The sequence below is a fragment of the Danio rerio genome, chromosome 5, assembly GCF_052040795.2.
Source record: "Danio rerio strain M-AB ecotype USA chromosome 5, GRCz13ab, whole genome shotgun sequence".
In the NCBI taxonomy this organism is placed as follows: Eukaryota; Metazoa; Chordata; class Actinopteri; order Cypriniformes; family Danionidae; genus Danio; species Danio rerio.
Genome location: NC_141025.1, coordinates 72,977,817 through 73,005,000, shown reverse-complemented (window position 1 = coordinate 73,005,000; position 27,184 = coordinate 72,977,817). Strand labels below are relative to the sequence as shown.

The 27,184-nt window shown below is 38.2% G+C and overlaps 1 protein-coding gene across 4 annotated transcripts in view; it reads left to right on the top strand.

Moving 5' to 3' along the window:
- notch1b (notch receptor 1b) overlaps positions 1 to 27,184 on the top strand; it is a 185,819-nt gene that overhangs the window by 90,394 nt on the left and 68,241 nt on the right. For all 4 annotated transcript variants that reach the window (XM_087252914.1, XM_087252915.1, XM_087252913.1 and 1 more), the window contains 2 exon segments: positions 21,923 to 22,185; positions 24,185 to 24,523. In XM_087252914.1, coding sequence (XP_087109040.1) covers positions 21,923 to 22,185; positions 24,185 to 24,523 — 602 coding nt within the window.

Here is a 27,184-nt window from a genome sequence, read left to right as displayed (position 1 = left end):
GACTCCTCTAATTAAACATGGAGATACAAACGAAGGCCGCTCTCCCACTCAGGATGGCACGTTACTATGCCTAGTACCTTTTATCTATTGTTCGAATGCAACTGGTGGACAGGCCGCTTGGTCCTGCAACATGTCTGACAAACATTGGCAAAAACGGAGCTCTTAGGTCAGTTTTGGCCCGGGTGGCCCTCTAATCAAATGGATCCATTGTAAAAGACCCAAATTCTTTCTGACACACTTTTAGTTGCTGCTCTGTAAATAGTGAGAATTCATTCATGCATTCATTTTCATTCGGCTTAGTCTCTATTTCAGAGGTCGCCACAGCGGAATGAACCGCCAAATAGTGAAAATGTGTTGTTGTTTTCGTAAAGTTATAGCTTTAAGTAAAATAATAATAATAATAACAATAGTAATAATAATAATAATAATAATAATAATAATAGACAACGTGTGGGCACAGTGAGTAGCACTATCGCCTCACAGCGAGAAGGTTGCTGGTTCAAGCCTTGACTGGGTCAGTTGGCATTTCTCTGTGGAGTTTGCATGTCCTCCCCGTGTTCACGCGGGTTTCTCCCGGGTGCGCTATAGGTATGAATATATGTTCATTAATTTTCCTTCGGCTTAGTCAGGGTCGCAACAGTGGAATGAACTGCCAACTTATCCAGCATATGTTTTACCCCTCGAACCAACGACCTTGCTGTGAGGCAACCACTGAGCCACCGTGTCGCCCCCTAGTTGATTCAGTTATGTAATTTAAAAATGAAATTAAACATCGCACATTAATAATAACAATAATAATAATAATAATAATAACATGAATAACAACAATAAAAATAATAGTAACAATACTACTACTACTACTACTACTAATAATAATAATATTAATAATAATAACAACAACAATAATAATAATAATAATACTAACAATAACGCTAATAATAACAACAATAATAATAATAATAATAATAATAATAATGATAATAATAATAATAATAATAATAATAATAATAATAATAATGAATATAATAATAAAAACAATGATAATAACAAAAACGCTAATAATAATAACAACAATAATAATAATACTAATAATAACAACAACAACAATAATAATTATAATACTAATAACAATAATAACAAAAGGCTAATAATAATAATAATAATAACAATAATAATAATAACAATAATAATAATGATGATAATACTAACAACAACAATAATAGTAATATAATAATAATAATAATAATAATAATAATGAAAATAGTAATAATATTAATATTAATAATAATAATAAAAATAATAATATACATACATAAAACTTATTAATTGTCCAATAAGAGACCGGCATTGTTTGTTTGTTTATTTTGTTTAATGCCTTCGGTTAGTTCATTTTTAAAATAGGACATAACACTTTAGAACCCAATTTTTACTATTAACTAGTGGCTTATTACCTGTCCATTATTAAGATATAGACTGTTTATTAGTACCTATAAAGTGCATATGATCTTATTCCTACCTAATACCCAAACCTCTACCTTAATAATAAATAATAAACAAATTAGGAGTTTATTGGGGCAAAAGTCATAGTTAATGGTTTATTAATAGTAAGAACTGTAGCTTAAAATAAAGTGTGAGTAGCCCTCCTGTATATTTTCACCCAAAATTTCTGTTTAATGGAGAGATTTTTTCAGCACTTTTCTAATCATAATAGTTTTAATAACTCATTTCTAATAACTGATTTATTTTATCTTTGGAATGATGACATTAAATAATATTTTATTTGATATTTTTCAAGACACTTCCATACAGCTTAAAGTGACATTTAAAGGGTTAACTAGGCTAATTAGACAAGTTAAGGTAATTAGGCAAATCATAATGATAAAAGTATAATAAGAGTTTGTTCGGTAGACAATCAAAAAAAAATTTGCATAAGGGATTGAATAATATTGACATAAAAACTGAAACTGCTTTTATTCTAGCCAAAATAAAACAAATTAGATTTTGTACTAAAGAAAAAATATTATAGGAAATACTGTGAAAAATAAACATCATTTGAGAAATACTGGAAAAAGAAATTCACAGGAGGGCTAATAATTTTAACTTGAACTGCATATAAAGTATAAGTACAGGTGGATCATGTACAGCCGTTCTTGTGTTGTTTTGGAAAGATGCGCTGATTCTACTTGACATACCATGCCAGGAATACCAAACACTTATATCTGGCACTCTGACAGGCTCGTAAAGGAGCGAGTGAGCCGTTATCTTTGACGCTTTGGCAAGGCCAGCGGTCCAACTGACAGTAATACAAACCAGCTTCCACATCTGAATTCCTTGTATGTATGAGGGACGGCAGATTCGAATCAAAAGGATTAGTGTTCGACAAGGAGATGAGAGATGCAAGGCTGGAGGGAGATGAGGAGAAGTTCACATGCGAACTTCAGACCTTCCGACTAAGTCTTTGATGGGCGGCTGTTGATGAAATGTGCAAAAAGAGCTCACTGTCTTCCGACGGGATATTTAATATTCATTCATTCATTTTCTTTTCGGCTTAGTTCCTTTATTAATCAGGGGTCGCCACAGTGGACTGAACCGCCAACTTATCCAGCATATGTTTTACGCAGCAGATGCCCTTCCAGCAATAACCTATCACTGGGAAACATCCATACACACTCATACACACTCATACACACTCATTCACACTCATACACTACGGACAATTTAGCTTACCCAATTCACCTATAACACGTGTTTTTGGACTTGTGGGGGAAACCGGAGCACTTGGAGGAAACCCACCCCAACACAGGAAGAACATGCAAACTCCACACAGAGATGCCAACTGACCCAGCCGGGGCTCAAACCAGCGACATTCTTGCTGTGAGCCGATTGTGCTACCCACATCCCCTGACCTCAGGGATCCAACGTTAACCTGACGTCATGTTGATGTCCTGTGCCTTCTGGGGTACTTGCCCCATTTTTCAAGGCGCATCCTTGGACTGGAGTTGGTCCGGTTCTGGGGCCAAAGGATTTCATCTCTGGTATGCACAGACAATGTTGTTCTGTTGGCTTCATCGAACATGGACCTTCAGCATGCACTGGGGCAGTTTGCTGCCGAGTGTGACGCGGCAGGGATGAGAATCAGCACCTCCAAGTCCGAGGCCATGGTGCTCCACCGGAAAAAAGGTGGTTTGCCATCTCCAGGTTGGAGTGAAGTCCTTACCCCAGGTGGAGTTCAAGTATCTTGGGGTTTAGTTCAAGAGTGAGGGAAGGATGGAACGTGAGATTGACAAGCGGATCTGTGCAGCGGCAGCAGTAATGCGGTCAGTGTACCGGTCTGTTGTGGTAAAGATGGAGCTGAGCCGAAAGGCAAAGCTCTCGATTAACCAGTCAATCTACGTTCCTACTCTAACCTATGGTCATGAGCTTTTGGTCATGAGCAAAAGAACAAGATCTCTGATACAAGTGGCCGAAATGAGTTTCCTTCGAAGGGTGGCAGGGCGCACTCTTATGGATAGGGTGAGGAACTCTGACACCCGGGAGGAGCTCGGGGTAGAGCCGCTGCTCCTCCACATCGAGAGAAGTCAGCTGAGGTTGCTCGGGCATCTGTTTCGGATGCCTCCTGGACGCCTACCTAGGGAGTTGTTCCAGGCATATCCCACCGGGAGGAGGCCTCGGGGAAGACCCAGGACACGCTGGAGGGACTATGTCTCTCTGGGAACGCCTCGGTATCCCCCCGGAGGAGCTGGAGGAAGTGTCTGGGGAGAGGGAAGTCTGGGGTTCTCTCCTAAGACTGCTGCCCCCGCTACCCGGCCCCGGAAAAGTGGCAGAAAATGAATAAATGTTTGACTTCTGTACCTTTTTTAATACTATATAGCATGGTAGAATGTAGTATAGTAGGGTAGTATGCTTGTGTAGTATACTATATAGCAGGGTAGTATTGCATTCACTGAAAAAAATCTAGGATTGTTTGATGGATAGAACGTTTAAAAAAAAGGATTTATTTAAATAGATTTAGATTTTGGGAAAAGTATAAATGCTATTTACTTTTTTATATATGTCCTAGTAGGATGTCTTTATAGTAATATATTCATAAAAAATACATGTACGAAGCTTATACTGATCTCAAATGATTTACATATATTTAAAGTCACAATATGGCGGCGCAGTGGGTAGTCCTGTCACCTCACAGCAAGAAGGTCGCTGGTTCGAGCCTCGGCTGGGTCAGTTGGCGTTTTTGTGTGGAGTTTGCATGTTCTCCTTGTGTTCGCGTGGGCTTCCTCCAGGTGCTCCGGTTTCCCCCACAGTGCAATGACATGTGGTACAGGTGAATTGGGTTGGCTGAATTGTCCGTAGTGTACGAGTGTGTATGAATGTTTCCCAGAGATGGGTTGCAGCTGGAAGGGCATCCACTGCGTTAAAGCATATGCTGGATAAGTTGGTGGTTCATTCTGCTGTGGCGAACCCAGATTAATATATGGACTAAGCCGAATAAAGTCACAATAAGATTCCATGTGCATTCAGTACACATACAGGATGTCACTCCGACCCTGCATGCTAATAATCTCAAATTTTAGTTTTGAGCCAAAATGGCTGTAATTTACACTCAGGGCCATGTGTGGTGTGTGTAATGCGTTAAACCAGAATGACCGATTGTGCAGGACAGTTTCAATACAGGCTCTGTTTGCATGTGTTTCTCGCTGCATTTAGCTTCAGGAAATGAAAAACAGTGCCAAAGGAAGAGAAGCTGCAGTCTGTTATCATATCACTACAGAGACCTAATGTCCTCATGAAGATGCGTCCACTTTTCTGGCACGATTTCCTATATTGACTGCTAAAGTGGCTTGTGTTGGCCTGTTGAAATCCGATTCCTCCTTATTTCCATCAGGAATTTGGCAAACTTTGATTGTACATTCTGTTTTTGCTAGATTGTGTTCTGTATGTACAGCTGGCCAAGTATAAAAAAGGGCAGCAAAACACACCAGGCGTGTGTTGTTTTTGTTTGATGCTTTTGACCTGAGCCATCTGTCTGTGGAGAACTGCATTACAAAGTGATCGGTATCAAGGTAAATAATTCACCATGCACAATGCCCTGCTACTTACCACATAATACCCGCTAATGCCTGTGGTTTTGCCATTCATCCCTGGCGGTGGCAGATGTTTGAAAGTCTTTCACATTGTCACAGTGTCAGAGGAGTTGACGAGTATATTTTAATGAGTAAATCAGAAACATTTTGTTTTACTGTGCTACACAGATTACACAAACTTACTGTGGTCATAAACATAAATAATGTGAAATGACATTGCATGCAACTTACACCAAATTTAAACCTAATCCTGACCCTATAAACACATATTAGTATGTTGATTAATATGGGACGGCACGGTGGCTCAGTGGTTAGCACTGTTGCTTCACAGCAAGAAGGTTCAAGTCCTAGCTGGGCCAGTCGGCATTTCTGTGTGGAGTTTGCATGTTCTCCTGTGTTTGCGTGTGATTCCCCTGGGTTCCATGCAATACAGGTGAATTGAATAAACGAAATTGTCAAATTGTATGAATGCGTGTGTGTGTATGTGTGTGTGAATGAGTGTTTATGGGTGTTTCCCAGTACTTGGTTGTGGCTGGAAGGGCATCCGCTGCATAAAACAAATGCTGGAATAGTTGGCGGTTCATTCCACTGTGGTGACTTCTGAAATAGAGACTAAGCCGAAGTAGAATGAATAGTTGATTACTATTATTCAGTATAGGGCTGCACAATTTATCTCAAATTATCGATATCTTGATAATTAATTAGATCTGAAAAACATGTTTTACCTGTTTATTTTAATATCATTACATAAATAAATGATTTAAAAACTGAGCTAATAAAACGAGTATTTTTCTAGGGAAATGTTACACCGAAAGAAATATCGTTATACTTAGGGCTGGACAATAGTTCGATATCAATATATGAATATGAGTGAAAAACAGCTAGCACAGCTATGTGCAGTGTTGCCAAAAACTTTAAAAAACCCGCCGAAATGCAAAAACAACCGCCCTATCAAATTCGAAACCGCCTAATCTGGCAACACTGGCTGAGTACAATGTGTACGCGCACACACACATAAAGGTAGTCACTTTTGTCTAATCAGCTTTCTTATATTTACAATCACTCTCATTGGTTAGTGATTATTGTTTCGCGTGCAGTGAATAGCGAAAATAAATAATGACATAGTGGCCTACTAAATAACGGCTGTATTTTCAAAAATATAAATATTTATTCATTCATTTTATTGTCGGCTTAGTCCCTTTATTGATCCGGGGTCACCACAGCGGAATGAACCGCCAACTTATCCAGCAAGTTTTTACGCACTTCCAGCCGCAACCCATCTCTGGGAAACATCCACACACACATTCACACACACACACTCATACACGACGGACAATTTACCCTACCCAATTCACCTGTACCGCATGTCTTTGGACTGTGGGAGAAACCGGAGCACCCGGAGGAAACCCACGCGAACGCAGGGAGAACATGCAAACTCCACACAGAAACGCCAACTGAGCCGAGGTTCGAACCAGCGACCCAGCGACCTTCTTGCTGTGAGGCGACAGCACTACCTACTGCGCCACTGCGTCGCCAAAATATAAATATATAAATATGTAAATAGAAAAAAATATACAATAACTATTTTATATTAAACCTTTTAATTTTATTAGGTAATTACATACACAAATATAAATAGACAGATAGAACCCTTAAAGGACGTTCAAGATGAAAAGCAACCAGAACTATGAATATACCCATCTGTTTGTAAAGGCTTAATACAAATAAAAAGTAAACATTAATTTTTTTTGTTCTTTTTTCATTTAAAAAAAAAAGGTTATAAAAGCCTGGAGGAATTAAAGACTTTGCAAATTCAGTTTGCAGACATTTGTAGGTACAGACATCTATTGTGTGCGTTCTTGGCTGTTTTTTCCTGGCTTTTTAATTTTGTCCATATTGATATCGGAATTATATCGTATCGACTGAAATTAAGAAATAAATTGTGATATTTTTTTTTGCCATATCGTCCAGGCCTAGTTCTACTTGAAATACTCAACAATACTATTACATATTTTCCCAGTATCGTGCAGCCCACAAATTTATAATGTTACACTCACCGGCAATCGAGCAGTTGCAGATAGCTGGAGAACTACAAATTGGTCATGGAACTGGACTTAAATAAAGAAATTGCAAGCAAAAATAATGACTATAGAGCAATGAAAAAAGCTAAATGAACAGTGCTTAATGGTTTTCAGCAGAGTCAAATAGTATTCAGAATCAGTTTTATTGCCAAGTGTGCTTCACACACACAAGTAATACACAAGTGGCTTCCAGTGTACATAAATTGACAAGTGACAACACAAAATAAATACGGAAAAAAACAATGATGAACATTAAACATTAAACAGAGATACAGTTTGTAAAAAGATCTGGATGTTGAATTGTATGTACAGATTTGTTATAAATAAACAGGTTATGCGGTGCTGTGTACAAATGCGAATGGAGAAAGTATTGCATTGTATATTGATATAAGGTGCTGTGTACAAGTGCGTATGAGAAAGTATTGCACATATTTATTGCACAGTTGGGGGATATTTAACTGTTCATAAGGTAGATGGCCTGAGGAAAGAAACTTTTCCTGTGTCTGGCTGTTTTTGTGCTTGGTGCTCTGAAGCGCCGACCAGACAGTAACAGTTCAAACAGGTAGTGTGCTGGGTGCGAGGCATCCAGAGCAATTTTGAAAGCCCTTTTACTCACTCTGGAAGAGTACAATTCTTGAAGTGTAGGAAGGGTAGTGCCAGTGATTCGTTCAGCAGTCAGACTATTCGCTGTAGTCTACGGAGGTCAGTTTTAGCAGCTGAGCTGAATCAGACGGTGATTGAAGTGCAAAAAGACAGTGATTGAAGTGCATTTCTATACCTGTTTAGTTATAGAAATGGAATAATGAAATGTCAAATACCACTGTACAGTCTTCATTGTATTAATTCAGTAAAATAATTCCTCTTTAAAGTTACATATGCACTTTCTTTGTGCCCAAATGCTTTAAACTCTTTTGAAATTTGAATTTATTTTATTTAACAGGGACAATGCTCATTAATCAACAGTAAAACTGTAAATAAGCCAGAGTTAGCCACAAGGGCTAATTTTTATCTGTTGCCCCCTGCCAGATTTTAAAAGGCAACCTAAAATAAAAAAACACGTCATTACACATACAAAAACAGTAAAGTTACATATGACAAAAAGGGATAAAAACATGTATATAAGAATTTCCTAAAATGTTAGACAAAAGAATTACACATGATTACAAACTTGATTTGCTTTTAGCCATTTCTTTAACTTGTATTTAAAAGTGGAATAATTTGTAACACCCCTTAAATCAATCGGAAGTGTGTTCTAATAAAGAATAACTGAGAAGACTGATCGTGCGAAAGTTGTACGTCTAAACTGCACAGCACAGTCTCCCCTGGTAACAGATCGTGTTGCTTGACCGTTATTGTTCTTGTGTGTCACAAACTCACATAATGGAGGTGGAGCATATCCATTTAAAATTTTAAAAATCATACAAGCATCAGCCAAATATTTCATACTATCAAAGCTCAATAAATAATGTTTTTGTATTATATTACAATGATGATACCTAATAGACTTTTGATCAAATACTTTCAGTGCCTGTTTATAAAGTGATTCAACTGATTTTAAAACTGTTTTACTAGCATGTGACCAACTAGTAAGACAATATGTAATATAAGAAAAAATCATGGAGTGCATAAAAAGTTTTGCTGCTTCATTAGTCAAGTAAGTTCGTATATGCCTGAAGTTGGCCAGATTAAATTTAACAATTTTATGCATTTAATGCCTTTAAAATGCCTTTAAAACACATGCAAATGATGAAGTTTCACTCTGTTATGGTTATACTTTGCAATGACTTCACAAATCTCATGTATTCTCAATTGTTTCTCAATAATTATTCCAACTCAACATTGCATATCCTGCGATGTGACTATTGCAGACACACACATTGCGATATCAATGCTGAAACGATATTTTGTGCAGCCCTAGATTTAACACAGTTTCTTATTTCCATATAAATGCTTTAAATGGACTTTCATGGATGCGAAACATTCAGAATCTGCACCAAAAGAAAAAAAAAACATGATTGTTGTCATGTGGAGGTACTATATAGGCTATGACTTCTGAAAGCATGAACCTAGTCCCTAGACTCGTAAAACCCCCAGGAGCAGCACTCATTAGAAGAGTATTGGGTGGGTTAATGGCTGCTCTCTGTCCCTCGGAGGACCAGTGGTTCCCATAGGATCCCTCAGTACAAGGGACAAATAAACACAGGCGTAATGAACACTAACAGATGTGGGCCTGGAGGATCAGGTCTCCTCCAGTGATTACAGAGAGAGTGCGAAAAGCCCCGGGCCATTGTTTCATAAAGAGCAGACAAGACTCAAAGACTCCTCCGAGTTTAAATCCCCACTTCAGGAAATTAGGGTTTAAAACGGAGTAGATTGTGTGTTATTGTTGTGTTGCTTAAGGGGATAAAAGAGGCTAGGGGTGCTGACACCTCTCTAACAAAACTGAACCACCTTACAGGTAGCCTGATCGTTTTACACAACTCATGCTAGTCAGTGCCTGCAGGAATGTTCTGGGTTCATTACAACTGGAGCTCAATTTGAAGGATACAAATTAAGGAAACAAATTAAGGATACAATGCATAATGTTGACAAGCACATACTCAGGAAAAAATAAGTGCATTTTTTTTTACTGAGAAACTGTTAAAACAATTAACAGTTATGAACAAGAGACATGATGGGCTCTATTTTGACGGCCCATGCGAAAAACGAAAAGCGCAGGGCGCAAACGCATTCAGGGCATGTCAGAATCCATATTTGCAAATTTAAGGACGGGAAAATCCGCTTTGCGCCAAGGCGCATGGTCTAAAAGGGTTGAGTTTATTTTCTTAATGAGTTATAGGTGTGTTTTGAGAATAAACCAATCAGAGTCTCTTCTCCCATTCCCTTTAAGAGCCAGCTGTGTCGCGCCATAAGCGCATTTGCTATTTACAGGACGTAAAGTAAGTGTAAGTGGAAAAACTGAACATTTCACAAGCAAACAGTTAACAGTTTTTTTTTAACAGAAAACTGTTAAACAGAGCATCTACTGCGTGAGAATGAGAGATAAATGATCTACTTGCACTTTCGCTCTCATGGATAGGGAAACCTTGTACGTACAGACATCAATTAGCCTATAAATAATTAATTTCGTTTGTTAAACACAAATATTTGTTTCAAAACTATTTCTAAATTCACTTCTAATTTCCAGCAAACGAATAAATGAACAATAATAACGAAGTGTGCTCAAAAACCTGAGTTATATCCTAAAACACATGCTGTGCCCCATATGGTCTAAAACCTGCAGGTGGACAAATCTAAGCTTGTTTTTAATAAAACAAATATAAATATGGATATAATAAATAATACTGCTAATAATAATAACATTATACAAAAGCAAATTGTTATGAATGAACTGAAAAAGCCTCCTGAGATGAAGAAGACAAAAAAGCAGTGGTTTTTCATATTTATGTAGGCTAGAAAATAATATGTTTTGTAATATTTTAATCCTTTATATTTATATCCTATATATATTCTTATTATATCCTATATTTATCCTTAATATTTAAATTTTTTCATTTGTAGAGATATTTGCTTAATGCTCTACATCTTGTGTGTATTAAGCTGTGTGTAAGCGAGGCGCAACTCTGTGCTGGAGTTTAGACCGGTTTTTTTTTTTGGTCTAATAAAAAATCTATTATAGTTTCTCAAAATAGCAATGCGCCAGCAATGCGCCTCAGAACGCCTCCCTTTTTAGACCAGAACGCCTATGAGCGCACATATGAGCGCTAATGCATTTGCTATTTAAAGAGTGTGGCGCAACGCCTCACAACGACTCTTGCGCCAAGCTAAAACTACAAACAAGTATTGCGTCGCGCCTTTGCGCCACATTGCGCCGGGTGTATGATAGGGCCCGATGTGTTTTCCAGTTCATGTATTTTCACGCACTTTCTGGCATATGACAATGACAACAACAACAAAAAGCCCTGGGGGCTGTTTCATAAAAGTGGTTTAGAAAAGCGAGGATTAAAGTCGAAAACCTGACTTCAATGAGCCAAACTAAACATCTAAAGAAAGAAAGGAAAATGTAAAAAATCAAGAATGAGTAGAACCAAATTAATTATCAAACGATTGCATGCTGTTGATCGAGGTTAACTTGCCTTTCACGTACAGCTGAGTTACTTTTTGAATTACACTTATTAAGTATTCAGCCCAAACAATGCAGTGGTGTTTTGGACATCCATTCATTGTCCTCACTGACAGTGTGTACAGTATTCTGTTTCTTTCCCGGACTTCAGGCATGAAAGGGCTTCTAAGTTAGCCTTTAACTTTTTGTTGCGAGAGACAAACCCCCTTCACTCTGTGACCTTTCAATGGCAGATGGCAGATTGGAGCGCAGTGGGTGGAAACCCCCTGTGTTTCATCTGGCTGAGGGTCAGGAGTCAACAAAACATCTGTTCTGGACTGGACGAGCATTGCAGAACTAGCTAAACCCCGTTGTCCTGGGCTACCAATGCCCAAAAAATGAATCCCATCACCTCCCAGAGGACAAAGGTATTTTGGAGAGGACGATGAAGGAAGAATAATAGTATGGGGTCATTCTGTGGTCACAGAATCAAACTTAGGCTGTTTACGCAGACAGATTTATTTTTATAGGCTTTTTTCTGTCTGGACTGGGAGGGAGATTCGTAAAACCGAACGGTGTTTATACACACAACCGACATGTGTTAGGACAACATGAAGGAATTAGGTTAAATGATTAGTTTTTACAGATTTAAGTCGATTAAACATAAAACAATTCAGCTGTCCACCTTAAAAAATCTCAAGAATTGTGTTGCTTCAGCTCAATTTAAATAGATAGTTTGAACAAACAGCTAATGTCATTTTTGCGAGTGTATGTAGGACTTAAGAATGCTTCTGTTTTTAATATGTGTTATCAAAAACCTTATTGTGAAATGCAAATGCATGTTTTTCAACCACTAAATCGATTAAACAGCTTGTTTTGGGGGATGAGAAAATAAAATACACATTTAGTTCATCAAACTCTACAGTTTAAGTCAAAATAATTAGCCATTATTATTATATCCACATATTATTTATAATATTATAAAGGGTCCCTATAAAGAAAATCTGGGTCGGCATAGTCGAATAACAAAAGCTCGGTACATGGAAAGAGCCATACTGTGAGCCATTTTTTCCTCCTTCTCATGTTTATTCAATTCATTTTTTTAAATAATGTATAAATGTTCATTTAATGTAAACTTTATAAATGCTTTTAGCAATACATATGTCATCCTAATAAAACAATAATTGAATTGAATTAAAATGAGGAGTTCAATTGCTGAGAGCAGAACACATTAATATTCACGACCATTCCAAATATGGTCAATATGGACCTTTTGATCCTATGGGGTATTTTATGGGTTATTAAATGAGCATATAAAACCTTTTCTTGAGATTTTGTTTAAGTTTGCTAAGCCACATACCTACTATGTACTATACCTACTAGTTTTACACAGTTGTGTAACACGGGGAGTGACACAGACAACTGAAGTAGGATCCACGTGCAGGTTTATTCAGTGGTCAGGCAAGCAATGTTCAACACAGGTTCAAACAGATGTATAAAGGCAGTCCAGAATCATAGTCAAGTATCAGGCGAGAGGTCAGAAGGCAGGCGGCCGACAGGGAAAACTGGATAAACAAGGCTAGGTCAAAACACAGGAAAACAAGACAAGGAAAACACGTTGTAGTGCTATTTTACAGATAACAAGACTCGGCCCTGGAAGTGAGTGTGTGCTGCTTAAGTAGTGTGTGTAATCAGTCTTTGACAATCCTCAGGTGGTGTGAGTGTAATCAGTCAGAATGAGGAAGCATGTGTGTCTGTGAGCAGAGTGCATGTATGAAAATGTAGCCCAGAAATGGCGGATTTGTAGTCAATGGTTATTGTGAATGAGATTCAGCGATCTTAGTAGTAACGATCGCTGGAGATTGTGACAAGTTGTAATTGTTAATTTACAGTGCGCTTGCAAATTTTGCCAGTAATACTGTAAAAATGGCTAGTAATACTGTAAATTTGACAGCAGTTTCTAACAGTGTAGATGTGCTCTCCTACAAATCAATAATTCTATCTATAAATGATGAGGATCAATCTAGAATTATGAATTGAGTCCAAACAGAGCTGTTCAAGTCATCTAAAACTCTATTCTTTCGCAATATGTGGCGCGGTGGCTCAGTGGTTAGCACTGCAGCACTGTCGCCTCACAGCAAGAATCCTGGCTGGGCCAGTTTGCATGTTCTCCCCATGTTGGCGTGGGTTTCCTCCAGGTGGAAACCGGTTTCCTCCACAGTCTAAAGACATACGCTATAGGTGAATTGAATAAACTAAATCGGCCATAGTGTATGTGTGTGAATGAGAAAGTGTATGGGTGTTTCCCCGCACTGAGTTGTGGCTGGAAGGGCATCCGCTGCATAAAACATATGCTGGAAGAGTTGGCGGTTCATTTCGCTGTGGCGACCCCTGATAAATAAGGGACTAAGCCGAAGGAAAATGAATGAATATCGAAATAAAACTCACATGTCCCTCAGATTGTCAGATCAAGGCGAAAGAACATTTCTTAAAAGCTACAAGTAAATTAGAGGCCAATGGACGCACCCTCAACTCTTTTGTTCCCCTTAATGCATTTTATCTTAGTAGGCTACTCTTTTGTGGCCTTCTGCCACTTTAAGTAGCTTGATTGCTAATGTGACAAGCATTTGCCAAGTTAAAGAGCAAACTGGCAGGGTTTCCTACTGAAGTCCACAGTGTACTCAGCGTAATTCCCTAATGTGTGCTTTAGGAGCAGGAGCCAGGACTGACTAAGTGCCTAATGTATTTACCCCCTCCAGAAGCGGGACTGTTTGCCAGGACAGGCAGGTCTAGTAGACTTTCAAAGGTGGTGTGATTTTCCACAGGCTGCCGTAAAGTGCGGCTGCCAGGACTTTTCATTGAGGAGCGCTGTCAGGGATGGGGACACACAATGGGGTCAATTTTTAATGTAAACGGTTACATTCCAATGTGGCCACCGACTCCTCCTCTCAGACTATGTAAAAACCCTTAGGGCTGGTTCATATTCATTCTTTTAGGAAGCTTGTGAGTTATAGATCGTCTATTAGAGACTTGTTGTGGGAAATTAAACAGCAATTACTAATGAATGTAGGATTTAATGAGTTGGGGCGGGGGCTTTTTCATTGTATTCATGACAATTCGCATTCGTATAATGTTGTTAGTAGTATTACTTATTATATGCATATTTGTATTTGTTTTAATAAAAACAAGTTCAGATTTGTCCACCTGTCTTGTTTTAAATATTTATGCATCACTATATGGGGCATAGGAATAGGACGTGTGCTTGGATATAACTCAGTTTTTGGACCACATATCATTGTTATTGTTCTTTTATTCGTTTGCTGGAAATTAGAGCTGAATTTAGAAATAGTTTTAAACAAATCTTTGCGCTGAACAAACAAAATTAAATATGTAGGCTAATGGATATCTTCAGTGGAGTGCTTACAAAACCGTTTCCTCATCCACGAAAGTAAAGAGTAAAATTAAAGTAAAGAGAAAGTAAAGGGGCAGAATGGAGGAGACTCATTCTTTATCCTCGCGCTGCAGATGCTCTGATGCCAACAAGTCCACCATGTAAATACCAAATGCGCCATGGCACGACATAACTGACTCTTAAAGGAAATGGGAGATGAGACTCTAATTGGTTTAATGCACATTATGCTCGAAACACACTCGCTGGGGCACAGATCATGTATATATAATTACCCAAGTGCTGTTTAATAGGCAGAAGTTTGTTTTTAAACATTATAGTAACTAAAGTAACTAATTTCCAGTAAGTACCTTCTTTTGTATTTGCCATGATGGCAGTACATACAATTTCAACTTATTTATTACAAGGATCTATTAGTTATCACAAGGATCTATTATTCAGCTTAGTGCAGCTTAAAGATTAAACTAGGTTAAATTAAGTTATTTAGGCAAGTTATTGGATAAGTAAAAGTAAGATCGTTTTATTGTAGTAATATTGTTAAATACAATTAATTTACTTTGAGAAATTATTAAATGCACTTTGATTCAAAAGTCTGGGCTTAGCAATATTATTTATTTAAATATTTATTTTTACATGCATACATTCCTTCATTCATTAAAGAAAGTCCTAAATTAATCGGAAGTGACTGTTTCTGAATGACGTTTCTAATTTTACAAAATCATTTTAACCATTTTATTTTCTTATTTCTAAATTATATAAATAATAAATAAATGACATGTTATGTATATTTAAATGTATATAATAAAATTATATTTAAACAGACATGGTATTTTAAATTTTACAAATATTTTTTACAATAGTAAAATATTTACAAAGGCTTCACGGTGACTCAATGGTTAGCACTGTCGCCTCACAACAAGACGGTCGCTGGTTCGAGTTCTGGCTGGGTCAGTTGGCATTTCTGTGTGGAGTTTGCATGTTCTCCCCACATTTGCGTGGGTTTCCTCCGGATGCTCCGGTGTCCCCCACAAGTCTAAAGACATGCAGTGTATGTGTGTGAATGAGAGTGTATGGGTTTCCCAGTGATGAGTTGCAGCTGGAAGGGCATCCACTGCATAAAACGTATGCTGGATGAGTTGGCGGTTCATTCCGCTGTGGCAACCCCAGGTGAATAAAGAGACTAAGTTGAAAAGAAAATGAATAAATGAATAATATTTCAAATATATAACAAAATACGTCGAAATGGTGGCCCAGTAGTTAGCATTGTTGCCTCACAGCAAGAAGGTCACTGGTTCGAGTCCCGGCTAGGTACTCTGATGTCCCCCACAGTCCAAAGACATGCACTGAATTGGTTTAACTAAATTGGCCATAGTGTATGAGTGTGTGTGTTTGAATGTAAGACTGTATGGGTGTTTCCCAGGCCTGGAAAGGCATCCACTGAGTAAAACATTTGCTACAATAGTTGGCGGTTCAATCCGCTGTGGCGACCCCTGATAATCAAGAAAATGAATGAATGAATGACAAAATTAGAAATAGTTCTCAAACAGAAATTACCACTAGCCATTAAAGAGCACACACATCCTGAACTTTTGGAAAGAGCGAAGGGAGTGTTGATTCACCGATGACCTCATCATCCAGATATCACGGGATTCGCTGAAGAAGAAGGGAGGAAAAGGCGGGAAACAGTGACAGACATCATACGTGTAGGAGTGCGACTACACCTCCAGCCCAGCCAAGTAGGAAGGAAGTGGAGAACTGGAAGATTAAAACGGGAGAGGATAGAGAGAGGGTGACGGAGGGAGGGATGGGGAAAGAAGAGGAGGTTTAACAGCTGAATGCACACTCAGAAGGGTTAGAGGCACCCAGACTGCGGTCAGCCCCGCTCTGAATGGCGGCAGGAAACAATGGGGCTTCTCATGGAGCCTGTCTGCTCCGCTCTGTGGTGGGCAAACCATTCAACTGCCTGCTGCCTCGGCCCTCTTCTTCTTCTTCTCTTTGGGAAAGTGTGTGTGTGTGTTTGTGGGGAGGGGGGGTTTATGAGCAGAGAGTCGGGTGCGCTGTGACCAGCAGCTGCCGCTCCCTCATTAGCATGCGCACCTGCTCCACACTGGCCCTCGCTGCATTATTCCAGCTCATAACTACACACAGCGATGTGTTGTCTGGGGTCAGTCGCACTCATTTCTGTGCATCAGATCTTAGTTCTTGTGGAAGCAGTCATATTGTCATTGTTTTGGTGCAAGAGTTCGATAAGCTATACGATAAACTATATATTATTAGCCCTTCTGTTTATTTTTTCCACAATTTCTGTTTAACGGACTGGAGATTTTTGAACATAATAGTTTTAATAACTCATTTCTAATAAAATGTTTATTTTATTTTTCCCATGATGACAGTACATAATATTTGACTGGATATTTTTCAAGATACTAGCAGGGCTTAATTTGTGGCGGAACACTCCGGATCCGGCGCTTTCAGTTTCTTCCGCGACTCAACCCTCTTCACTTTCCCCTCCGACATCCAACGCCCCGCCATCCCCCTCCCGCACTTTACTTTCGTTCCCCAACCAACCCCCCCGTTCTCCAATGTCACGTGCAAGCACTGGGTACTAGCATTCAGCATAAAGTTATTAATACAAACGTCACTGTTAGGGATGCTCATTTTGGTTAATTTTGCCAACTGACAACTGCCGCTCGTTAACAAATATTAACAGTTAATTGGTCAAATTAATATTGAAATATTATTTAATGAAAGGAAAATTGACGTGTCTATTTTGTGACACATTAAATATTGCTTTTTGAAATACTGATTTATTTTTACATGTGAACAACAGCGACTGACGTAACATGCTTTTTAACATGCTCAAGGTTGACTTTGTTTCATTTTATTTGTAAACTGCAAAAACGCAAGGCGGGCAGGGCACATAAGCAGCGTCAAAGAGCTTAGAATCACCAAGAGGCGACACTCTGTTGCTATTTGGGAAACAGCCACTAGATGCCGCTAGTGTCACGCAGTGGCCATTTTGGAACGAAAATTCCAATAGGACAACAGCACGGATAACTAGCACTAGACAGAATGAATTAAAATACTGAGTTAAATACGAGTTAAAATGAGTACATGCCCTTTGGAAAGTAACATTTTAAAACAATATCCCAATGAAAACAGACAATATTCAAAATGTTGACAAGATTAAGCTTAATACATCTGATATCTAAAATATCTGTTTCACATATAACAAAAGTAAAGTTAACAAATTTACTTCATTACTAATTTTCTGTTTTACTGAACTTAGGGGGAAGCATAAATGAGTATACACAACAAAAACTACATTATCTCATTATCTGGTGGTTTGAATGGCCTCCATGATTTTTAACAACAGCATTAAAAATCATGAATGTATGTATATATATATATATATATATATATATATATATATATATATATATATATATATATATATATATATATATATATATTTATATATATTTATATATATATATATATATATATATATATATATATATATATTTATATATATATATATATATATATATATATATATATATATATATATATATATATATATATATATATATATATATATATATATATACACACATTTGGAAAAAGTAGCTTTTTAAATAAAAACTCTATTACAGTCCCATCCCTGCGGTCCAAAGTCATGCCTCCTGAAATACGAACGCTCACATTAAGGATGACATTAGTGGAGACCCACTAAATCATGTCATTCGCCAGTTAGAAAACTTTATAATACTTTATAATACTACAATTCTGCACATTTTTATTTGTGTAGCAAGCAAAAGCATTAAAAAGGAACATGGAAATGTTATCTGACTAACAGCTAAATGTGTCTGGAAAAATATTCACAAATTTCGTTCTCACAAACCGCGCGGAGCAGCAAAGGTCTGTATGTGTGAAAGGTCCTAATAACTTATACCTGTATCCTGCACTAGCTGCTATTGCACTTCTGGTTAGACCTAAACTGCATTTTGTTGCCTTGTATTTGTACATGTGTGATGACAATAAAGAATCTAATCTAATCTTTAATACAAACGTCAGTGTTAAAGTTCAGTTCACTTTAATACAAACGTCACTATTGAAGAGCGATCCACTGTAGAGCAGCTCCTCCAAGCCATCACAGCAAAAAATCCCATTTACGATGGAGATTTATAACACTTACATAACTCAGAGGAGTTTGTTGTTGTGCTGGTGAAGCAGACGCTGTTTGTACTGTGCAAAACCTAAACAACCCCCCCCCCAGAAAAATGCCCATGGGACAATGAGAGGAAAGGTAGCATTGTGGGCAGCAGTGCGGTTCCCACCGACGCACTTAATGGTTATGTCGTGCCTGGTTCTCAGTCCCCTGTGTTTTCTTTTCTTGCTTGAACTTATTGGCCATCCTAATCCCAGGAGAGACGCAGTAAAAACAGCCACCCCACCGAGGGGGGCCCCTGTTTGGATCAGAGCGCAGTGAACTGGGAATGTATTGAGATATTCCGACTCCCCCCCGGGGCCAAAAACATGCTTTCGATATTCCAGAGGCTCTAGGTGGCTTTAGCGTTTCGCAAAAGGTTATTTCAGCGTAGTCATGTCGAGGGAGGGCCCCTTTTTGTGTCTCTGAGTAAAATCGGCAAAAGATTACTTTTCAAGCCGACCCAGAAAAAACCTGTTATGAAGTCCGTACAGGTCTTTTACAAAAGTTTTTTCGCCGTGCCATCTCTGTATTCCCCAGAACCCGATTGATGCTGCGGAGACTCTTTACTGTAGAAGAATAGCAGGCATTGAGGTGGAGGAAGAGCGCTTTGAAGTCCTGATAATGTTAGCCCTGGGTTCAAAGACCCTTGTATAGACTCTGCCTTGTCTTTGGAGTGAATGAATTCAGATTCATTCAGAAAGGCTGAGGCGCTCGGATTTGCTCCCAGGAGCTGCTGATGGATCGCTGACTTTCATAAATCCATCTGAAACAGGATTAGACTTGTGAAGCAGAATCCCAAAACTTTGACAGAACGTCAAACATTGAGAAAAGCACATTTCTTTATACAGCAAGATGTCAATTACTCGTTCCCTTTTTTATAAGTCAATAATTATTTTCACATTATGGCTGATATTAGATTTGTATGCTAGTTTGTGTGGATAATAAAAAATAGAATACTAACATCAGTCGTTTTTGACTATATGTGTGAATTTTGGCACCACAATAATAGTACAAAGTACATTATGAAGAAAATCCTAATTAAATATATATACTACCTGACAAAAGTCTTGTTGTCAGCCCCAGTTGTAAGAACAACGCATAATAACTTTACTTCTAGTTGATCATTTCAAGTGTCATAGGGTAGATTTTTCAGATAAATCATCATTCAGATGACCTACTAGAGCCCACATGGACCCAAGATTCTCAGAGAAATCGGTCAAGTTTGGTGAAGGAAACATCATGGTTTGGTGTTTCATTCAGTATGGGGACATGCGAGAGATCTGCAGAGTGGATGGCAACATCAACAGCCTGAGGTGTCAAGACATTTGTGCAGCCCATTACATTACAAACCACAGGAGAGGGCAAATTCTTCAGCAGGATAGCGCTCCTTCTCATACTTCAGCCTCCACATCAAAGTTCCTGAAAGCAAAGAAGGTCAAGGTGCTCCAGGATTGGCCAGCCCAGTCACCAGACATGAACATTATTGAGCATGTCTGGGATAAGACGAAGGAGGCATTGAATCCAAAGAATCTTGATGAACTCTGGGAGTCTTGCAAGAACGCTTTCTTTGCCATTCCAGATGACTTTATTAATGAGTGATTTGAGTCATTGCAGAGATGTATGGATGCAGTCCTCCAAGCTCATGGGAGTCTTACACAATATTCATTCTTTTTCCACTGCGAATATTCATCGAATTTATAAAAAAATGACATATTCAAGAGGACCTAGGGCTGTTAAAAATAGAGTTTTGATTATTCTTCGAATTTATAAAAAAAAAAAAAAAAGCTGCATACAGGACGACCTAGGGTTGTCAAAAATTACATTCTGAATATTTGTCAAATTAGGACGAAGCAGTGGCGCAGTAGGTAGTGCTGTCACCTCACAGCAAGAAGGTTGCTGCTTCGAGCCTCGGCTCAGTTGGCGTTTCTGTGTGGAGTTTGCATGTTCTCCCTGCATTCGCATGGGTTTCCTCCGGGTGCTCCGGTTTCCCCCACAGTCCAAAGACATGCGGTACAGGTGAATTGGGTAGACTAAATTGCCTGTAGTGTATGAGTGTGTGTGTGAATGTGTGTGTGGATGTTTCCCAGAGATGGGTTGCGGCTGGAAGGGCATCCGCTGCGTAAAAACTTGCTGGATAAGTTGGCGGTTCATTCCGCTGTGGCGACCCCGGATTAATAAAGGGACTAAGCCAACAAGAAAATGAATGAATGAATGAATATTCGTCAAATTTATTCAAATAAAAGACACATTCAGTACAAACTAGGGCTGTCAAATATTACATTTTTAATATTTGTCGATTTTTTGATTTGTTGAGTTGTCAAATTTTGAAGGTTTATTAAATTTATTAAAACAATTATGCTTTCAAGATGACCCAGGGCTGTCAAAAATTTAACTTGAATATTCGTGGAATTTATAAAAAAAAACAAAAAAAAAAAACGACGCATTCAGGATGACCTAGGATTGTCAAAAACTAATTCTTGGATATTCGTGGAATTTATTAAAACAATTACATATTCAGGACGACCTAGGGCTGTCAAAAATTTTAATTTTGAATAATCGTTAAATGTATTAAAAAAGACACATTCAGTACCAACTAGGGCTGTCAAAAAATTTATGATGGATCATTTATTGAATTTATTTTAAAAAGACACATTTAAAAAAAAACTAGGGCTGTCAAAAATAAATTGGATTTTGAATATTCGTTGAATTTATTAAAATAAAATACATTCAGTATAAATTAGAGCTGTCAAATATCTAGTTTTAGGTATGTCAAATTTATAAAATTAAACACACATTCAGAATAAACTAGGGCTGTAAAAAGAAAATCTAATTTGAATATTCATTGAATGTATTAAAAAAAGACACATTCAAATGTGTTAAGAGGTGCGCAAGATGATGATGTAACTGTGGTGGTTTGTTTTGAATAACTCATGCTATGATGCAGAAAATTCTGGAGTTTTCCTATTCTTTACATTGAAATATCGTCTAGCTCAAATTAAGCTCAATGAATTATTGTGGCTTGTTTCCTATCTACAGGTGTCTGGATCTGTACGCCGGCCCAGCGTGCCAGTTCCGCAACCCTTGCTTCCAATCCCCATGCAGAAATGGTGGCGTGTGCCGTTTGATCACTTCTGCCAACAAGGTGGACTTTGTCTGCAACTGCAGCCTGGGCTACACGGACCGACTGTGCCTCACTCCCACCAACAACGTGTGCCTTGGTGCTCCGTGCCGAAACGGAGGCACGTGCGAACTCACCAGCATCCACAACTACAGGTGTAAATGCCCACCAGGCTGGTCAGGTGAGCCCACAATCCAGTTTTAACATCCTTGAAATCAATAATTCTTATTAATTTTTGCAATATTTGAAAAATCTGACATGGCAATATTTTGTTTTGCTGTAATATATATAATGTGATATGGATATGATCTAGTGAATTTAAATCATCTGATGTGATCAAGTCTTTTTTTATGCAGTGGATGCATGTAATTTATAATAAATTACAAGCAAAAATAAATAAATAAACAGTGCTTTATGGGGATTCGAACAGTATTCAAGTACAGAAATTGAACAATTCAGCGTAAAATAACATGATCATCGTTGTGTAAATAATTTTTAAAATATTAATATTTAATAGTATCCTTGTCTTTTAATCCCTAATAATTAATTTAATAATCTAATCCTGCTGTCACAATCACCAGCGATCCAGCGTTTGCAGATCACTGAAGAACTACACACATGCTACCTACATATGAACTACAACTACCAGGATGCTTTGCGCAAATCTACTCCCACAACAGCTGACAATAATTCGAACACTCACTCACACACACACAGCTGAAACTCGTGTTGTATGATTACCTGGACTATAAACACAGCACACACACACTTCTGGGCTGTGTGTGTGTGAGAGAGTGTACAGATTATTGTCGGCTGTAGCTGGAGTTGATTTGCGCAAGACATCCTGATAGTTGTAGCTCATGTGGTGGCATGTGTGTAGTTCTCCAACAATCTGCAAACGCTGGATCGATGATGATTTTGACAGCAAGATTAGATTGGGCTGCAGACGCCTGCGATGCGTCTATTGCAGATGCTCAACATATATATTGTTAAGCCCTAATTTTAATCTACTGATTTTTGAAAAAGTGCTTGAAAATTTTCTTCGTTTTATAAATTTTAAAATTATTTTTTTTACATAATTTATTTCACTAGATAGGTAATCATAACCCACAATTTCAATCAAATAAAATCAATCTTTTTGCTTTCGCATAAAATCAATAGCATGTTGTAGCATGAGCTGCCTGTCTTTTTTAAATAAATTAAAATAACTGTAAAATTAAGATGAAAGGTAACTTATTTTAAATGCATGTCAATGACATTTTAAAAATTAAATCATAGTAATTTAATGTTGGACTTTGGGTACATGCCATCAGATATCGCAAAGTGCTAATCTGCTATAGTCACATTGCAGGATGTAAAGCGATTTAAAGTAAATTGAAACCATTTGAACACAATAAATTACAAAGTTTGCCACTTTAACAAAGAATAATTGTTCAATTTTTCATAGAGTGAAAACCATACAATGTTATTTTAAATTCGATTATCCTTTATCTGTACCTTGACACTGTTTCGGTGGAGCTCAGGAACCAACATAGGCTCATTCTGAAAATGTAAATCGCAAATTATGTAGCCAGAAGTACATATAGCTGCATTTCGTCTTTAAAATGAAGGCTAGGGGGCGGTGTGACGTCGATGTCGACAGCTTTCCCGCTGTTACTAGTTTGTCCAGTGGCTCGTCGCTTATGTCTCAGACTTGAGACGCAAAAAGGAGTTGAACATGACGACGGGATTCAGTTAGTCAGTAAGTCAGTCAGTCAGTCGACAGCAGCTTCTGGTGGCTTTACGCGAGAACAACAGGCACGAATTGCACTCGTGAAAGAAATTTGAGATCCGAAAAAGCATACACAGCGGCCTCTGGTGCGTTTGTGAAAACAAACACTGCAAAAAAACGTAGCTCCTGGCACATATTTGGTGCTCTCCAGAAATGTAGATACCGGTACGTTTTCAGTATGAGCCTGAGTTGAAATCAAAAGATTGCAATGTCAGTTCTTTTCAATATCTAACGATTAGCATCTGATATAATGAAGTATATATTTTTATATAATTTTCCACAATTGTAAAGTGCTGGAAAAGTTTGGAAAATGCACCTGGAAAATGCTTCAATTTGAAGAACGCAATTGGGAAAAGTCTACGCTACCATCTAAAAGTGTGTTCTGACCTTAAATGCTCTCTATCGCCAGGTAAAACCTGCCAGCAAGCTGATCCCTGTGCCTCGAATCCTTGTGCCAATGGTGGTCAGTGTAGCCCCTTTGATTCGGACTTCCTCTGCCACTGTACACCTTACTTCTCAGGCCAAACCTGCAAACAAGATGTCAACGAGTGCGCGCAGATTCCCTCTCCGTGTAAGAACGGTGGCGTGTGTGAGAACGGAGTGGGCACGTATCACTGCAACTGTCCCGCCGAGTACACTGGGAAACATTGCGAGAGCCTGTATCAGCCGTGTAACCCCTCGCCATGCTTACACGGGGGCACCTGCGTACAGAAGGGGGAGACCAGTTATGAGTGCTCCTGTCTGCCAGGTAAGTGTCTTTAAAGTAGACATGAAAACAAAACTAACTATATGATATTGTTAGCTCACCTTTTTAGTTTTGGGGTGAATAATTCATCTGTGCATGTCATTAAGAAAAAATAAATAGGCTGTCCTTGTAATCTAAAATTTAAATCTGAAAATGCACTTCCTGTTTGTTTTCAGTTAAATTTTCAGATTACGTCTGTCTGAGGGCGTGACCACCATACTTAACCACGTCTCTCACACTGTCAGTTTTGACGACAAACAGAAAGGAGGAGTCTGTTAGGTTGTAATAACTCTCCCGAAAGGATTTTCCTGATATTTCTGAATAAACTGCATACTTTACTACATCCAATCAGCTTGCAATAGAAAAAACAAGCCACGCCCACTGTTTTCTCATTTAATATTCTGTTTTTCTAGGAACTGCAATACAATACAAAAAAAAATGGATGCAGCTTCCAGTTTATGTGGACTTTAAAGGTCTCGTGAAGTGCTTTGAAATGTGCATTTTTATTTAATGTCAACTGAAACTTGAAGAGAGGGTGTGGCATAGTGTAACCCCTCCCCTTTAAAAAAAAAGAGCCAATAGTGTTTTGTTTTACTCTCAGCTCTGCCAGTGAGAGTGGTTGAGCTCAAGCACATCGAATGTGAAGCATCTTGAAGGGGCGTGGCATGTCAGATACTAGAGAGCATTTGATTGGTCAGAGAATTTGATGAGAAACTGAAGTATGAGGTGACGTGAATAAAACCGTTATTCTTATTAGGCGGAAGTGAGAAAACTGCAAGCTTTACATGTTTATATCTGATTTATATCTTCTGGATGCTAATTAAGCTTATAGATATCCTGAAATCTAAGAATACTGATACTTACAACTTTACTAGAACTTTACATTTACCAGTAGCTGCTTTTTTTAGATGTTATTCAGTCTCTTCAGGATTTTGTGAAATTTTTGCGACTAAAATGCCTGATTTTGTGACGAGTTTTTGCAAAATTTGCAGCAAATTTAATGGCTTTTTATATTGTTTTGCTGTGAAAATATTTACAAAGATGTACACATCTTAATGCTTTATTAAGTTAGTTTGAACTTGGAATTCACTGATTTCTGTCAATTGTTTAAAGGAAGCACTGAGAGAAACTAGACTTTACCCCTAATGCTGCTGGATCATATTTGAAAATCAAACTTTTTTTTGTACCTGCAAGTTTTGTAATGAGTATGTGCGGTGAAAATAAACATATAAAGTAAAATAAATATATTGTAATATAGTTTAATCATTTATAATAAACATAATTAAAAAGTGAAGTTTATTTATAAACTAATTTCGAGAGGATCATGTGCTATGATTGACCACAGCTGGTCCTGCATTAGCAACACAGGATTCACCAATCAGATCCTAACCCATTATAAATACGTAGCGTTTCTTACCTTAGTCATCCTTGTCTTCAAGAATCCCTCCTTCCGCCCCTACTCCTCCCCCTTTTCCTGACAGGGCGGGACGGCTGCCCAATAGTTAACACTGTTGCCTCACAGCAAGAATGTCACTGGTTCAATCCCACTTGGCCAGTAGACGTTTCTGTGCAGTTTGCATGTTCTCCCCGTGCTTGCATGGGTTTCCCCTGGGATTATCCAGTTTCCTCCAACAGTCTTTCCACCCAAAGGCATGCGACATAGGTAAATTGACCAAACCAAATTGGCACCATTGATGAGCAATCAGCAATCCCTAATCGCTTTCAACTATTAATAAGTTAGGGAGTTCTCGAGACCTACCTGAGCTCAAACTCCCCTCTAACCCTATAAAGGGAAAGGAGCCCCAGGCTTAAGGATCTTATAAGCTGAGGGCTCTCTCCAGGGACCACATGCCATATGCGATTTATAATCAATCGTCCGCTGAACTCTTGACTTACACAAATAAATAAAAAAATAAAAAAGTGCCACACAGGCACTTAAAATGTTTTAAAAATGTTACGTTTATTGGACTTTTCGAGACTGTAGTGCACAGCTTGTACTGGATCAGGTTCACTACGTAATGGACAATTGCCTACACCAGGGGTCGGCAACCCAACATGTTGAAAGAGCCATATTGGACCAAAAAAAAACAAAAAACAAATATGTCTGGAGCCGCAAAAAATGTAAAGCCTTATATAAGCCTTATAATGAAGGAAACACATGCTGTATGTATCTATATTAGCTATATTAGCCTACTAAAAAAATTAGTAAGTTGGCTATAAATACATAATGAGCCTTCATGATTCAATAGCCACTGAAAAAAGGTGGTTGGTGTTTATTTCGTTGTCATTTAAACACTTCAGCACAGCCTCTGGTCTTTCAGTGGTATTAATTTGATCATTTCTTCTTGCGGCCCATCAGAGTTCACATACCTGCATAAAAGCGCATTGAATATCGGTCACATCACAGGCAATTGAGTATGCTGGCACTGAATTAATGTCCTTGGTTTGCTGATCGTGATGTTACCTGCCATTTTAATAGCCCTTTCCTTCACTGTCTTAGCAGAGAGAGGTATATCTTTAATTTTTTGTATTATCTTGATTTTGTTTTTGAATTCTGCAAATAGGTGTTCTAATATGTTGAATGACTCCTTCATGTAGTCACCATCTGTGTACGGTTTTCCATGCTTTATTATCTTCCGGTTTGTTTACAACAGCCACCTGCCT